Source organism: Aquarana catesbeiana, linkage group LG03 (assembly GCF_042186555.1).
Source record: "Aquarana catesbeiana isolate 2022-GZ linkage group LG03, ASM4218655v1, whole genome shotgun sequence".
Taxonomy (NCBI): domain Eukaryota; kingdom Metazoa; phylum Chordata; class Amphibia; order Anura; family Ranidae; genus Aquarana; species Aquarana catesbeiana.
This window is the reverse complement of record NC_133326.1, coordinates 658,197,305-658,214,816: the sequence shown is the minus strand read 5'-3', so window position 1 is coordinate 658,214,816 and position 17,512 is coordinate 658,197,305. Positions and strand designations below refer to the sequence as shown.

At 43.8% G+C, this 17,512-nt stretch overlaps 1 protein-coding gene across 1 annotated transcript in view; it reads left to right on the top strand.

The window, feature by feature from the left end:
• Positions 1 to 5,054: 5,054 nt before the first annotated feature.
• The window catches only part of LOC141134061 (uncharacterized), a 37,281-nt gene continuing 24,823 nt past the window's right edge, over positions 5,055 to 17,512 (top strand). Inside the window, exon 1 of the mRNA XM_073623646.1 lies at positions 5,055 to 5,775. Coding sequence (XP_073479747.1) covers positions 5,055 to 5,775 — 721 coding nt within the window. The remainder of the gene's footprint in view (positions 5,776 to 17,512) is intronic.

Genomic DNA, 17,512 nt, shown 5'->3' with positions numbered 1-17,512 from the left:
CCCCAGTGCAGCCATGTCAGTGCAGCCTTCCCCAGTGCAGCCTTGTCGGTGCAGCCTTGTCGGTGCAGCCATGTCAGTGCAGCCTTGTCAGTGCAGCCATGTCAGTGCAGCCATGTCAGTGCAGCCTTCTCAGTGCAGCCATGTCAGTGCAGCCATGTCAGTGCAGCCATGTCAGTGCAGCCTTGTCAGTGCAGCCTTCCCCAGTGCAGCCTTCCCCAGTGCAGCCTTGTCAGTGCAGCCTTCCCCAGTGCAGCCTTCCCCAGTGCAGCCTTCCCCAGTGCAGCCTTGTCAGTGCAGCCTTCCCCAGTGCAGCCTTGCCCCAGTGCAGCCTTCCCCAGTGCAGCCTTGCCCCAGTGCAGCCTTCGATCCCCTGTCCCTGCCATCCTGGGCTTCAAAATCGCCGACTGCAATTTGAAAATGGTGCCGCCGGCGCAGAAATACACAGAGCCGGTCCTCGGCTCTTTCCGGCGGCTCTCGTTCACTTTCGGCTCCACTCGTAGTCCCGAGCGGAGCTATCCGAGTAGGTTCGGATAGCTCCACTCGGGACTACGAGTGGAGCCGAAAGTAAACGAGAGCCGCCGGAAAGAGCCGAGGACCGGCTCTGTGTATTTCGGCGCCGGCGGCGCCATTTTCAAATCGCGGTCGGCGATTTTGAAGTTTTGACAGCTCGGGATCGCAGGGGATCGGCGTATAACACGCACCTGCGACTTTCCCCTGATTTTAAGGGGAAAAAGGTACGGTAAATATTACAGCTGTCTTAAGGCGCAGTTAACTGATTACTTTTTGATACATACAGCAAGTAAAATAAGTATTGAACACGTCACCATTTTCCTAGGTAAATCTATTTGTAAATGTGCTATTGACATGAAATTTTCACCACATGTCGGTAACAACCCATGAAATCCATACATACAAAAACAAAAAAATAAGTTCACAAGTTATGTGTAATATCCTGGAATGACACAGGGAAATAGTATTGAACATGCTAACTGAAATGTATTTAATAATTGGTACAAAATAATTTGTTGGTAATGACAGCTTCGAGATGGCTCCTGTATGGACAAACTAGTCGCATGCATTGCTTAGGTGTAATTTTGACGCATTCTTCTACAGTCTCCAGATCTTGAAGGTTCCGTGGGCCTCTTCTATGAACTCTGAAATTTAGTTCTCTCCATAGATTTCGGATTCAGGTCAGGTGATTGGCTGGGCCATTCTAGCAGCTTTATTTATTTTCTTTGAAACCAATTGAGTTTCCTTGGCTTTGTTTGGGATCATTCTCTTGCTGAAATGTCCACCCATGTTTCATCTTCATCATCCTGGTAGATGGCAGATTTTTATCAAGAATGTATTGGTGCATTTTTCATTCATCCTTCCTTCAATGATATGTAGTTTTACAGTACTGTATACTGAAAAACAACCCCATACCATGATGTTCCCACCTCCAAACTTCACTGTTGGTATGGGAGTGTTTTTGGGGTGATGTGCAGTGCCATTTGGCCTCCAGACATGGTGTATATTATGGCATCCAAAGAGTTCTATTTTGGTCTCATTTGACCAGACCATATTCTCCCAATATTTCACAGGCTTGTCTAAATGTTGTGCAGCAAACTTTAATTAATTTTCAACATGCTTTTTCTTCAGCAATGGAGTCTTACTTGGTGAGCGTGCATATAGGCCATGGTGGTTGAGTGCGTTACTTATTTTCTTTGAAACAATTTTACCTGCTAATTTCTTCTCTTCTGATAATCATTTTCACTCCTCTGTCTGAAATCTTGCGAAGAGCACCTGGTCATGGCCGGTTTATGGTGAAATATGTTTCCAGATTATGGACCCAACAGTGCTCAATGGAACATTGAGCAATTTAGAAATCCTTCTGTAACCAATGCCATCAGTATGTTTTGCAACAATAGGTTTGCAAAGGTCTTGAGAGAGCTCTTTGCTTTTACTCATCATGAGATGTTTCTTGTGTGACACCTTGCTTAGGAGATACCTTTTATTGGTCATCAGTTGAGATTGAACCAGCTGATATTAATTTCCACTGACAAGAAATAGGATTGCTTTCTAATTACTGATAGATTACAGCTGGTGTCTTGGCTTGCCACGCCTTTTTTGAACCTCGTTTACTTAATGTGTTTAATACTTTTTCCCTGTGTTATTCCATTTTATTACACATAACTTAATTTTTGAACTTATTTCGCGAGTAGTTTTAAATGGGTTTTTTCCTTCGAAATGTCATTTTGCTGTCAGACTGTTCTAAACACGGGAAACATGCGCCCCTTTACAGGCATACTATAGACACCCCCCAGCTACGAAATTTAAAGGGATATTACACTTTTATTGTTTGACTTTAAGCATTTAATTTTATTATTATTATAATTGTACAGGATTTATATAGTGCCAACAGTTTACGCAGCGCTTTACAATATAAAAGGGAGACAATACAGTTATAATACAATAAGATACAAGAGGATTAAGAGGGACCTGCTCAGAAGAGCTTACAATCTAATAGGGTGGGACAGGTGGTACAAAAGGTTGAACTGTGGGGAATGAGCTGATGGAAGTGGTAAAAGATTAGTTAGAGACGTTATAGGCTTTCCTGAAGAGATGAGTTTTCAGGGATCGCCCAAAGGTAGCAAGAGTAGGGGATAGCCGGACAGGTGGAGGTAGCGAGTTCCAGAGGATGGGAGAGGCTCTGGAGAAATCCTGGAGACGAGCATGAGAGGAGGAGCCGAGAGAGCTTGAGAGTAGGAGGTCTTGAGAAGAGCAGAGAGGACAATTTGGGTGATATTTGGGGACAAGATTGGTGATGTAGCTTGGGGCAGAGTTGTGAATGGCTTTGTATGTTGTGGTTAGTATTTTGAATTTAATTCGTTGGGTGATTGCAAGCCAGTGTAGGGATTGGAGGAGAGGGTTGGCAGACACTGAGCAGTTGGTAAGGTGGATAAGTCTGGCAGCAGCATTCATGATAGACTGAAGAAGGGATAGCCTATGGAGAGCAGGCCCATGAGAAGGGAGTTGCAATAGTCAAGGCGAGAGATAATGAGGGAGTGAATGAGGAGCTTGGTGGTTTCATTTGTTAAAAATGGGCGAATTTTAGAGATGTTACAGAGGTGAATTCTACAAACTTTTGACAACGATTGGATTTGAGGCTGAAATGACAAGTCAGAGTCTAGGATTACACCTACTACCCTGGCGTGAGGGGAGGGACTGATAGTTGCATTGTTGATTTTGATGCAAAAGTCATGGAGGGATTACCATCTAATGATTGGTAATCTGAAATATATATTTAATTTTTGGTTTGGGGTTTAAAACTGCCAATACATATTGGCATAAATTTCTGAAGACATTTTATTTTGACTTTTTTTTGGATGTGTTTTGTATTTTTTTTCAATTTTTTTTTTTTATAGTGCAAAGAATAAAAACTGTCTAGGTGATCAAATACCACCAAAAGAAAGCTCTATATGGTAAAAAAAGGAATTACATATTATTTGGGTACAATGTCGCATGACCACGCAAATGTCAGTTAAACGAATGCAGTGCTGTATCGCAAAAAATTACGTGGCCATGAAGGGGGTAAATCTTCCGGAGGGCAAGTGGATAAAGTCCATTCCAAAATTAAACGTTAAAATCTTGAATGTTCTGACAATTTTTGTACGAATTTTCATTTTGAAATACTACTAGTGTATGTCCAGCTTTTTTTTTTTTTTTTTAATCCACATCAGTGAGCACCACCAACTGGCCTAATCAGCGTAATAATCATTTATTGTCGCCAACTTAGATTCACATCATTGTGGTTTTCTTTGTTTATTTATTTATTTATTTTCCTTCTTACTTTTATCAATGTCCAGCTTTACTTTGAAATAATTTGCTCGTGAACTTGATGAAGGTCAGTCACCAGAAATTGTAGCTCCTCATAATGATAACTTGTGCATACATTTCCAGTAAAGAGCATTGCAAAACTAGTTAATGATGTGTATGTATGTGTAAATACATATATATAATAATATATATAATTTATATATATACACACACACACTATATTGTCAAAAGTATTGTGACGCCTGCCTTTACACGCACATGGCCTCCCAGTCTTAGTCCGTAGGATTCAATACTGAATTGGCCCACCCTTTACAGCTATAACAGCTTCAACTCTTCCGGGAAGGTTATCCACAAGGTTTAGGAGTTTTTCTATGGGAATGCTTGACCATTCTTCCAGAAACGCATTTGTGCACTAGTGCGAAGTCATGTTGGAACAGGAAAAGGCCATCCGCAAACAAAGTTAGGAGCATGAAATCATCTAAAATGTTTTGGTTTGCTGACGCCTTAAGAGTTCCTTTCACTGAAATGAAGGGGCCAAGCCCAACTCCTATAAAACAACCCCACTCCATAATCCCCTCATGACAAAATAATTTGTATCAGTGCACAAAGCAAGATCCATAAGCACATAGATAAATGAGTTTGGGATGAAGGAACTTGACTGGCCTGCACAGAATCCTGACCTCAACCCTATAGAACACCTTTGGGATGAAGTAGAGCAGAGACTGTGAGCCAGGCTTTCTTGTCCAACATCAGTCCCTGACCTCACAAATGCTCTTCTGGAAGAATGGTCAAACATTCCCATAGACACACTCCTAAACCTTGTGGACAGCCTTCCCAGAAAATTTGAAGCTGTTATATCTGCAAAGGGTGGGCCAACTCAATATTGAACCTAAGACGCCATTAAAGTTCATGAGTAAAGGCAGGTGTCCCAATACTTTTGACAATATAGTGTATATACATTTGTAATGTGAATAAATTCTGGTTTAGAATTCCATAATGTTCTTCCCAAATTGATAGTCATCTGTATTCAATATTTGTTCCATAACCATTTATTTTCATTTTCCTATAGATCTTAATTGGCGCAATATGATCCATGAGAAATCCGTCAGCAAAGCTCAGTAATCATCAGAGAATTAACACAGGAGAGAGAATTTTTTCAATACTCAGAATTTAACAAGTGCTTTTCAGAGAAGACATTTTTTTTGCCACCAGAAGAAAATTCAAGTAGGGAAAACATGTTTAAATGTTTGAAATGTGATAAGAATTTCTCAAGGAAGGCAAATTTTATTATACACATGAGGAGTCATACAGGAGAGAAGCCATTTGAATGCTCAGAATGTTTTAAGTGTTTCCCGGTAAAGGGAAGTCTTACTAGACACCAGAGAATTCACACAGGAGAGAAACCATATAGATGTTCAGAATGTACTGAGAGCTTCTTACGATCGGCATCTCTTTCTTACCACCAGAAGAAGATTCACCAAGGAGAAAATACATTTAAGTGCCCAGAATGTGACATGTGTTTCTATAGAAAGTCACATCTTATTCCTCATCAAATGAGTCACACAGGAGAGAAGCCATTCAGATGTTCAGAATGTGACAAATGTTTTGCTGAAAAATCTAAACTTGAGCAACACCAAAGAATTCACACTGGAGAAAGGCCATTTATGTGCCCAGAATGTGACCAATGTTTTAAACAAAGTATTCATCTTATAAACCACAAGAAGATTCACACTGGAGAGAAGCCATTTAGATGTTCAGAATGTGACAAATGCTTTGCGCAAAAATTTTATCTTATTGAACACCAAAGAGTTCACACAGGAGAGAAGCCATATAGATGTTCAGAATGTGACAAATGCTTTGTAAAAAAACAGTACTTAACTCAACACCAAAAAGTTCACACTGGAGAGAAGCCGTATAGATGTCCAGAATGTGACAAATGCTTTGCGCAAAAATCTCATCTTACTCAACACCAAAAAGTTCACACAGGAGAAAAACCATTCAAATGTTTGGAGTGTGACACGTGTTTTAATCAAAATTCAAGTCTTACTCGACACCAGAGGATTCACAAAGGAAAAGAAGCTGATTCATTTAGTTAAATATGAATGTTATAAATATTTCAGATGTTGTATATATCTGCTTAAAGCTGATCTCCAGCTTTTATTTAATTAACATATTTAATTTGGAGCAAGCTGGTCCAAACAAACTATTCATTTCACTAAGATATGCATTAGGCACTTCTCAACCACTTACAGACAACTTTGTATTTTCTGAATGAATGCAAAGCTTCCTCTGACTGGCTGAGGCATAGAATTTGATATCATCTGCCCACCTCTCCACCTTAGTCAATCAGAGGAAGCTTTGTATTCCTTCAGAAAATGCAAAGCTTCCTGTGAATGGCTGAGAAGCTTTTGTTCTTGGTGTGGGACAGGAAGATCCCATCTCTTTTCCAGAACACAGCACTTTATCCTGTATGTAGCTGAGGATACATGCAGCGCTAAGAGCAGCTGCATGTCTTAGTGATGCAAATAGTTTGTTACACCCAGTTCCAACAAACTATTTAAACATCACTAAAAGCAGGAGATCACCTTTAAATACAACAAGGACCACAAAAGAGAAAATCCCTTTGCAGAATGTATGTGATATGACTCTTTTCAAAATATTATTAGATTTTGTGCTCTAATTAGATAAAGATTATTCATAATGCTTTATGTGTACATTTCATACTTGCATGCGAGAACATTTGTTTTCTGTTTAAACATCTTTTTTTGTATTTTTTTTTCATTTCATAATAAAATGCATGAATACAAAAACATGAGTTTACAAAAGTGTGAGAACATAAAAATACATCTATGGTGTTTGTACTTTTCTACATTGCCTATAATCTGTGAATGAGGCATTGCTAAATGATTTACATGTAAAAATGAAATAAGTTTTTTTTTTTTTCAAATTTTTTATTTATTCAAAAGACAAAATCCATAAAACCAACAAGGTGTAGATCACATAAAAAACATATGAACACACTGGCATACCATACAGCGCTGTACAACAAACTGCAATGCAACCGGGGTTAACCGTATGATGATGGAAAACAACCCTGTGTTATAAATGGTTGCAGTACAGTAGAAACATAGCAAAACATGCAGTGTCAAAGTGTGGCGGTGGGCCATAGATTCCGTCTCTTACATTTTCCTTTTTCTATGAAATAATAGAAACCTGAGAAGATAGCGGTATTAGATGAAGAGAGAAATATAAATTAAGAGGGCTAGCGAGATCAAAAAGTAGTAGGAAGAGAAGAAAAAAAAGGGGAGGGAGGGAGCATGGGGAAAGGAGCGGGGGGGGGTGACTATGCATATGGGTTTGTAGAATGGGTAGTGTGGCAGTGGGCCATAGATTGCGTCTCTTACATTTTCCTTTTTCTATGAAATAATAGAAACCTGAGAAGATAGCGGTATTAGATGAAGAGAGAAATATAAATGCAGAGGGCTAGTGAGATCAGAAAGTAGTAGGAAGAGAAGAAAAAAGGGGGTGGAGAGGGAGCATGGGGGAAGGAGCTGGGGGGGGGGGTGACTATGCATATGGGTTTGTAGAATGCGTAGGGGGTGCCATTTCCAGTGAAATTTTCATATGGGTAGAGAGTCAAAAGGTAGCGTCACTAGAATCATAACCCTAGAGTGCCTGTTCCTCGTCAAAGTATTTAAACATGTTCCATACGGTTCATGTCTTGGAGTATTGGTCCTGTCGGTGTGTGGGTGTGAGGATGAGGACTTCCATTTTGTTTATCTCCTCAACGTTATGCATCCAGAGGCTTATGGCCGGTGCCCATGGGGATTTCCACAGAATGCATGCTTTTGCAGCATCGAGGAGGTGGTGTATCACCGATTTCTTATAGACTTTCTCTGGTGTGGTAGAGGCGTGAAGGAGAAAAAAGGCCGGGTCATCCGTGATATGACGTTCTGTAAATTTCTGTGTGATTTGACTTCCTCCCTCCTCCTCGCATTGCCAGCATAGTTCTGACGTTGAGGGAAAGAATTTATGTAGTCACGTGGGGGTGCGATACCACCGTGTCAGTAGCTTATAATTAGTTTCCTGTATTTTCTCACAGATGGTGGATCTGTGTGTGAATCGGAGAATGCGGTGTCATTGGTGCGGGCTAAATTGCCGGTGCAAGTCCCTTTCCCAACTGAGCAGGCTTGGTGGTTCGTAGTCTGCTGGCGGGATGATCAGCATGTGATATGTTAGGGACAGTGCGTGCGGGAGGACACCAGTGTCCGAGCAATATTATTCTTGAGGTGAGAGGTTGTTGGGCGGCACTATAGTTTTTAAGAAATGGCGTAGCTGAAACGCTCTCCAGGAATGCAACTGGAAAGGACCCAAGGGGTCTGTAAGTTCCGGCATGGGCCTCCACCTCCCCGCAGTCCTAAAGTGAGAGGTTTGAAAGCGGTCGGTGTTACTCAAGTTCTGGAAGACAGCATCGTTGACTCCTAGCGGAAACGCCGGGTTCCCCAATACGGGGAATAAAGGTGAGCTCCAGGAAGAGAGCGATGCTTTGGGAAATAGGTGGGTGCATATACGTGTAGTGGAACCAATAAGGGGGTGTCTCTTTAGGTTGGCTGGAAGTGATGCATAACACCAGGGAGCTCGCCTGAGGGGGATGTCACTTTTAGCTTGCTCCAACTGGGTCCATAATTTGGTGTCCCGGTGATGGCACCAGTCTACAAGTCTGCTTAAATGTGTTGCGTAATAGTATATGTGGACGTCTGGCATTGCCAGGCCTCCAGATTTTTTGGGTAGGGAGAGTAATTTCCTGTTTAGGCGTGGTCTCTTTTTGGCACAGATGAAATCAATGAACAGGGAATGTGTCTGCCTAAAATAACTCATTGGGATGGAGATGGGAAAGGTCTGAAAGAGGTATAAGAACTTAGGGAGAATGCTCATTTTAAGTATACAGCGGCTGAACCACGAATGAAACCCCGTGTGCCATGTATTGAGAAGGGACTTGACCGTTTTCAGTAGTGGGGGGAAGTTTAGTTCAAAAATCTTTGAGAGCTTAGGGGGGATGAGCGTGCCCAAGTATTTCAGAGCGGTCTTCATCCATTTCAATCTAAAGCTGGCTTGTAACTGTGAAATGAGGTGTTGTTGTATGCCCACCCTCATTGTCTCGGATTTGGTAAAATTAATTTTCAGATTGGACAGTGCTCCATATGTTTCAAATTCACGCAACAAGTAAGGGATTGAAATCCAGGGGTTTGTAAGTAGACATGTGCACACTGAAATATTTCGTTTCGGAATTTCGTTTTCGTCCGAAAAATAAATTTATTTAGTTACTCCCGAAATTTGTTTTTATTTATTTTGTTTTTCGTTAAAAATTGCAATCATCCGAAAATCCAAATTAAGGTTGAATCTGTCATTGAAGGCTTATTGTGTCTGTCGAATGTTCAAAGAAGATTCGACGGAGCAGCTAAACTGTACGACGCTGTATAGTTTACCTGCCCGTCGAATCTTCTTAGAACTTTCGACACCATAAGCCAAAGTACGTGTGTACTTAGTTCTAGCTATTTTACTGCTCCTCCTCTTTGGTTACAATCAGCCAATAACATTCATCATCATCATTATTTTTATTCATCTTTTCTCCCCTACGTCGAATCTTTTCTCCCCTACGTCGAATCTTTTCTCCCCTACGTCAAATCTTTTCTCTCTATGTAGAATAATCTTGGACTAATAGAGTTAAGGTTAGGCACAATCGACCACAGGTTTGATGGACACAGATTGTTATTGTCATCATCATGTCGAATCTCCTATCTATATCGAACTGTTGTAGCAACGAAAATAAAGCATTTGTTTATGTCGGATCTTTCGTTTTTCGGATTCTGAACTTTCGTTATCGTTTATTAAAACGATAACGAAAATACCTGAAATTCAGACGAAAATGCATTCGGACGAAAACGAATGCACATGTCTACTTGTAAGTGTGAATATCATTTTAACAGCGTAAGCTGACACTTTTTGTTGGGATTCCCCCACTGTGATGCCAGTGATGTCGTGATTTAGACGTAAATGGCTTAGGAAGGGTTCCAGTGTTAGGGCAAACAAGAGAGGTGACAGGGGGCAGCTCTGCATCGTTCCGCTGTTGAGTGCAAAGGGATCCGACAGAACTCCATTGACCTTAACCCTGGCTGTTGGGTTCGAGTAGATGGAGGATATCCAGTGGAGCATGGTGCGTCCCAGCCCTGCATGCTGCAGGACCGAGAACATAAAAAGCCAGTGGACCCAGTTGAATGCCCTCTCTGCGTCTGTCCCCAGGAAGGCACATGGGTCATTCATGGTGTTGGCAACATGTAAGAGATTGAGGACTTTGGTGTTGTCCCTGGATGGAACAAAGCCCACTTGGTCCAAGTGGACCAGGTGGGGCAAGTGTTTCTGCAGTCTGGTCGCTATAATTTTGGTAAATAGTTTGAGATCAGTGTTCAGTAGGGATATGGGCCGGTAACTCCCACATGAGTTCGGATCCTTGCCCTCCTTTGGGATCACCGAGATGTGCGCCTGGAGGGTGTTCTCATGAAAGGAGATCCCTGTGCCCAGATCATTGAAAAATTCCATGTGAGTTCCTAGTGAGGGGAGAAGAGTTTTGTAGTACTGGATCGTGAGGCCGTCCGGCCCCGGTGCTTTCCTTGGTTTGGTATGCCCTAAGGCTAGTTGAAGCTCCGGTATGATAATGGGGTCGTCTAAGAGTGTACAGACGTCTGCAGGCAGGGAAGGCATCTGTGAAGAGGAAATGTAGTCTGCAATGCAGTTTTGGGAAGGGGATGCTGTTTGTAGGTTGTAAAGAGATTCATAGATTAATTTAAATTCTCGTGAGATATGGGCTGGTAAGGTGGATTTATTGGCTTTGAAGTGCAGTAGATCAGTGATTTGTTTATGAACGGTGTTCAGTTTGCGTTCCAGAGGTGGTGACGGCACGTGATTGTGGCAGCTTCAATGTTATGTAGGTCTCTTATTAGGGAGGTCAGTTGTAATGTGCATTGCCGCTTAATTCTGGATCCATGTTTAATAAGGACCCCCCTTATTACCGCCTTGTGGGCTTCCCAGATAGTGCCTTTGGCACAGTCAGGAGTGGTGTTGTTGTTGAAGTAGCTCTCTAGCTCTTTGACTACATCGGCCAGTACTTCCCCATCCTGAAGAAGGCTCTCATTCAGTCTCCGTGGTCTATTTGGAATCATGGAGTTACCAGTGAGGGAAAAGGTCAGTCCCACCAGAGCATGATCCGACCATGTTATGGAGCTTATAAAGGTGTCTTGGACAGTATGTAGTTGGGCATATGGGACAAGGAAGAAGTCAATGCGCGAGTATGTTTTATGTGGCGGGGAGTAAGGTATAGTCTCATTCCCCATGGTGGAATTTGCGCCATACGTCTACCAATTGGGCATTGTGTAGTGATTTTGCAATTCGCCTACGGGAGCCAGGAGGAGTTGAGGAAGAGCCCACTGAAGTGTCTTCCGCAGGGATCAGAGGGGTATTAAAATCCCCACCTAGGATTAATTGACCTTCGGCAAATTCCAACAGTTTCTCAATATGTCGGCAGAGGAAAAGGTCTTGTTGGCTGTTGGGGACATAAAGCTTGGCCAGTGTCTCACTCTGATGTCACCAATCTTGCCTTTTTAGAAACAGAAATCTGCTCGCAGGGTCTGTAACCATATCGAGATATACCCAGGGCACCCGAGCGGCCATTAAAAATGGAGACACCTTGTGCCTTCGCCTCTGGATATGTAGAGTGATATGCCTTAGGGAAGTATTTGTTTCTAAGGATCGGTAGTTTGTCATTTCTAAAATATGTCTCTTGTACAAAAGTGATCTGCGCAGTCTGTGCATGTCATGTAGGTACATCCGTCTCTTTTCCGGGATATTCAAACCTTTAGCATTTAGTGAGATCACCCTGAGAACATCCATGGTTTAGAGGACGTCAAGGGGGGGGCGGAGGTGAGATGGAGCGGGGAGGGGTATTAGGGATGGGGGAGGTAAGACGGAGAAGAAATGCAGAGTAGAACAGAAAAAACTGTGAAGAAAATCAGAGTACCAAAGGCCAGGCGGCCGTGGCAAAGCACAGCGACCTTAAGCTAAACTAAAATTGTGGCAATATTTGCCAAGATGCTCGCCAGCAAATGGCTGGGGATTGAGCGCAAGACCTATGTAGGGGAGCGGCTAAACAGAACCAAGGGGGAGCCCCTGGTCCGCCCCGCCCACCCCAGCAATATGTAGTGATCAGTATAATATAACAACATGAAAACAGAACTTATAGTGCAAAACATGTTAACATGGGAGAATGGCTACATCAATTTGCAGGTTCAAAAACCAGCATAGGTATGAGCATGAGTCCCCCCAGACCTCCCAGGTACCATGTTGCAACGGTATCCATGCCGCTCCTCAAGAGCAGCCCGGGTTCCCCGCATACCACTTTGGGTCCCCCCTGCGGGCAACAGGCGAGGCATGCCTGGCTCGCAGCCGCGGGTGACAGTCCCCCAACTCTCCAGTGTTCATCTAGAAACTCATTCCTTCCCCGGGACAGCTCAGCTATACTTGTCATCTTATTCAAATGAGGAGGAAAGGCAGCAGGTTGGTAATTGCCCGGAAACCCTTTTCACGGTAGTCGTCTCAGAGGGGTGTTTGCATCTCCCACCTCCCTCCCTTCCGCAGTGGTAGGGGATGGCATCTCCAGCCCCCCTCATCCCAGGCTTGCCACTAGGGTTAGTACGTATCTATGTCAGTACCCACGATGTGTTCTTATTTTAGGACCACATGGAGGGCAGTCTAGCCTAGCAGCTAGAGGGGACCATAAAAACAGGAGATGATAGGTGGAGCGCATCCCTCCACCCACCCAGAGTCCCCCATGGTCGCCCTCTGACCACTCTGCATGTTAAATTACACCATCACCATTCAGGTACCGAAAACAGGGGTAGGCAGTTCTATACTGAACAGATTGTCGCTTCAGCGTATCACATAGAGCTCACAGAAAAGTAAGGTCCAGTGGCAACTTATGGGTCCCGAGCTTCTGAGGTGTATAGCGATGTGCACCTGTGACAGTGATGTCTGTAGTCCGATAACTGCAAGTACATAATTGCGGTGCAAGTAAGAAGGAGGGTGGCAAACAGGGCAACTCGGCGTGTGAACGAGGGGGCTGGTCCCCCTGTAGATCGGGCAGTGAGTTTAGTGGGAAGCCAGAGACAGTTCAGGATGGGGGGAAGTGGTGCCTCGAGGGAGGGTTCCGCAGCCGCCTGCCAGCAGCAAACAGGCAACAGGGTGAACAACGGCCACGTGGGGACCAAAGACATGGGGTGGCATGGGGATAGCTCACAGAGGGTAGCGGCAGACATAGGACTCATTGGGTTGATCCAGGGAGGATGCCCGGGACCTTCTCTGTACTCTCAGCGGGCGGGCTGACATAGGACCTCGACTCACAGATGTGCCCGATCTGCCGGTAGGTCTTGGGAGGTACTGGAGCCAGTCAGGGACCTGAATGGGAGCTGTGCCCAGGAAGGAGAACAAAGCTGGTAGGTCTGCCTTTGTGTGGAGTGTGAAAGAGGTAGAATCCCTTCTAATCATGACTGCCAGTGGATACCCCCAGCGATAAGTGCAGTCATGCTGTCTCACCAGCTCCAGGACCGGGCGAAGGAGTGCTCTGTGGCGCAGTGTAGCTCTGGAGAGGTCCGGTAAGATCCTAATTCGGGCCCCATCGAAATATACTTCTCCATGTTCCCAGGCTCTGCGTCAGATCTCCTCTTTTTTGCGTATATCGGTGGAGTCCACAGACCACATCTCGGTCTGGATCGTTGGATTTCAGGCCCAAAGCCCTATGCACTCTGTCAAGTTCCAGCGAGGGCGGCGGGGTATCCATGACCATGTGAAAGATGGCTGTAACAGTAGCCCCCAGGTCCTCCGGGATGACTCTTCACCTCCGTCCCCAGCCCATCGGCCTCATCAACCTGCCTCTCAGGGACCCTGGCCACCTTCAGACCAGAGCTGTCGGCATCCCTGCATCCACCATGTACAGGTCAGCTAGACCAAGACATCCGTGCCCTGATGCAAGCCCTCCCCACCAAAACGGAGATCGAGGCCCCGATCCTCCGACACCATCGGAGGGACATTCAGGAAGTGAGAGATGAGGTTCATGGGCTCCCGGATAGGATGACTGTGGGAGAAACTTCTCTCTCCACTTTGGAACAGAGAGTAATGGCCCTGGAGCGATCCCAAGATACACACACAGACACGTCCAGGGAGCTACAACTACACCTGGATGACCGGAGCCGCTGGTTGTCCTGGCGGCTCCGGTCCTCAATGTCTTCCAGGTGTAGTTGTAGCTCCCTGGACGCGTCTGTGTGTGTATCTTGGGATCGCTCCAGGGCCATTACTCTCTGTTCCAAAGTGGAGAGAGAAGTTTCTCCCGCAGTCATCATATCCGGGAGCCCATGAACCTCATCTCTCACTTCCTGAATGTCCCTCCAATGGTTCTCCTCCAGCCAGAGGATCAGGGCCTCGATCTCCGTTTTGGTGGGGAGGGCTTGCAGCAGGGCATGGATGTCTTGGTCTAGCTGACCTGTACATGGTGGATGCAGGGATGCCGACGGCTTTGGTCTGAAGGCTGCCGGGGTCCCTGAGAGGCAAGTTGATGAGGCAGAGGGGCTGGGGGACGGAGGTGAAGAGTGTAAGGACGGGGCCTCGTGGGGAGAGCCACGTGCGGCCGCCATTGTAGTACCTGGAGAGTTTCTGGAGCTGCGAGAAGAAGTGCTGGATGTCACTCCAGGAGATGCTGGAGCGGGTAGCTCTAGTTGTAGCTCTAGTTCTGTGTCTTTTTGCCGAGCTCATACCGGTGATAATAGAGTAAAAAAGCTAGGGTAGGCAGGGGGAGGCCAGGAGCTCACCAGAAATGCGACCTTACTCAGCAATGTCCAGGCCACGCCCCTCGAAAAAAGTTTTTTTTTACTTGTGTAATAAAAAGTTCAAACACTTAGGGGTTCATTTACTAAAACTGGACAGTGCAAAATCTGGTGCAGCTGTGCATGGTAGCCAGTTTCTAACTTCAGCTTGCTCATTTAAGCTTTGAAAAAAAGCTTAAAAAAGTTGAAGCTGCATTACATTTTGCACTCTCCAGTTTTAGTAAAGCAACCCTTTAACCCTTTCTCTGCCAGGTCCATACGTCTTGCGGACCTGACAGCAGGGGGTTTAGCACACAATTCTGCAGCCACTGAGATTGTGTGTGAAACTGACAGGCAGACTTTTGAATGAATGTCAGGTGAAAGCATTCAGGCGGCAGCGCTATCGCTCAATTGCTCACTAAACCCGGTACTGGTGCCCCCCCATGTGCAACCCCTGCAATGCTTTCTGGGCTTCGCTTGCCTATCTGCAGGAGCGGCGGCTGGGGGGGAAGCAGAAGAGAGGACACATATCTGCTCAACGTCCATCACTTCCAGGTCAGCATCTAGGTTTCCCCCATCTAGTTAGCCATGAAGTAATGTTTTGGAATGCAGATCGCGAGTCCAAATGAGACATGCAGGGTCTTTTAGGCCTTGCATATCTCTAAAGAGAACCTGTCACCTATAAATCATCACATTGGGGACTTTTTGTCCCCATGTGATGAAAACAAAAGTTGCGAAAACATTTTTGCAAAAAAAGAAGTTACTCCCAAGCACATAAAATCCCCCCCAAAAAATGTTGAGGCCCCCTACCTCCACATATACACACATATGAACGTAAATACATGTGTCGGGCGCCTCTACATGAAAAGATCGATTGCATCACACTTGTTACATAATGCCATGCATGCCGGAGTTAGAGCAATAATTCTTGCATAAGACCTCCTCTGTAACACGAAACAGATACTTATAGGGGGCTTTCGAAACGTCACTTATAGATAATATATGGTACTGAAGTTTGTCGCCATTTCACAGTTACAAACAAATTTTAAGGTTTGGCATGTTGGGTAACGCATTATTCGGCACAACCTAATATTTTACCAAAACTTTGGATAATTCATTGCATTTGTTTGCCCTAAAATTTACTTTAGTGTTTTTTTACTGAAAGTTTGCATTTCCTAGACCTTTTGCGGTAATATCGTGTGACATAAAAATTAGAACTACCACTATTTTTTTCTATAGGGTGTCTGCTTTCAGAAAATTTAACATGTTTGGGGGTTTTACATCATCTTTAGAGCTAAAATAATTTTTTAAACATTCAGTAGATGTCCTGAAATCTTTGTGGAATTTCAGCACCATTGGTGCCGGTTTCCTTATAACCCCGGTAACGTTTTTTGTAGCCAGTGTGCGGCCTTCTCATCAAACCATTCTGAGCAGCTCATGAGCCGCCAAAATGGTTTCCAAAGCAGTGGGAGGGGATGTCCCCCCCACTCTCCAGAAATATTTGAGTTTTTCCCCAGATCTCTCCATAAAGAGGACCCATCATCATTACCCTTCTATTAAAATACATTATTAAAGGGAAAGTGTAAAACTAAAAGGTGAAATAAATAATAATAAAAAAATGTAAACCCCCATCACTCTGTGCTCACGCACATAAGCGAACACTTATGTAAATCAGTCACATATATGTAAACGGTATTCACACCACACATGTGAGGTATGGCTGTAAACATTAGAGCAAGAGCAATAATTTTATCACTAGACCTCCTCTGTATCCAGTAACCTGTAAAGGCGTTTAAAGTATTGCCTATAGAAATTTTTAAGTACCGTAGTTTGTCACTATTCCACGAGTGTGTGCAGTTTTAAAGCATGCCATTTTAGGTATTTATTTATGCGGCGTAACATCATCTTTCACATTATAAAAAAATAGGGGTAAATATTGTATTTGTTTGTTTTTTAATCATTAAAGTCTATTTTTTCTGCTGTGCAAGTACCATGTGAGGTAAAAAATTGCAATGATGGCCATCTATTTCCCTAGGGTCTCTGCTAAAAAAAATGTATAATGTTTGGGTGTTATAAGTAATTTTCTAGAATAAAATATTGATTTAAAGTTATAAACAAAAAGTGTCAGAAAAGTCTGGTCGGCAAGTGGTTAAAAAAATGCCTCCCTCGCAGAGTTAAGCAGACCTGAAAGCCAGCATGCAAGCTTGTATTCATAGAGCAAGAGAGCAGTGAAAGTGCAGCGCCCTACTATTTGTATACCAGCCCTCATGTCCTGCAGCTTTGGGGGTTGCTTAGAGAGGAGTAAACAGAAATGAGTTGAAATAACCCTTTTAGTGAAAAAAGTACCCAGCCTGTTCCATAGATTTCAGGTTTTGATGAGTCTTCCATTCCACCCCTTCCACACAATGCATGTTAAATTTATGAAAGGGATACTTCAAAACCTTAAGGTAAAATGTTACATAATATGGACAATCACCTGTAAAGAAGCTAAATATCCATTATGATGTCACTTTCGGAACTACTGTATCTTCTGTGATGAGAAAAAAGGATATTAGATATGGGATAAGAATGATATGAAATGTGCACCTTTTCATATTGATGCTATTTGGGGCAGTGTAGAAAGAGAGCTCTGTAACACAGACCCTACAAGCAAAGTTGAACATAATTTGCAAAATGTTAGGTATAAAGTTGTTATAGTTGCGCAAAAGGGCCCTAAAAAATGCAACACAAACTTTGCACTTTTTTAGTGGGTGCCCTTTAATAAGAGAGACCAGGGACGGTCGATTCAT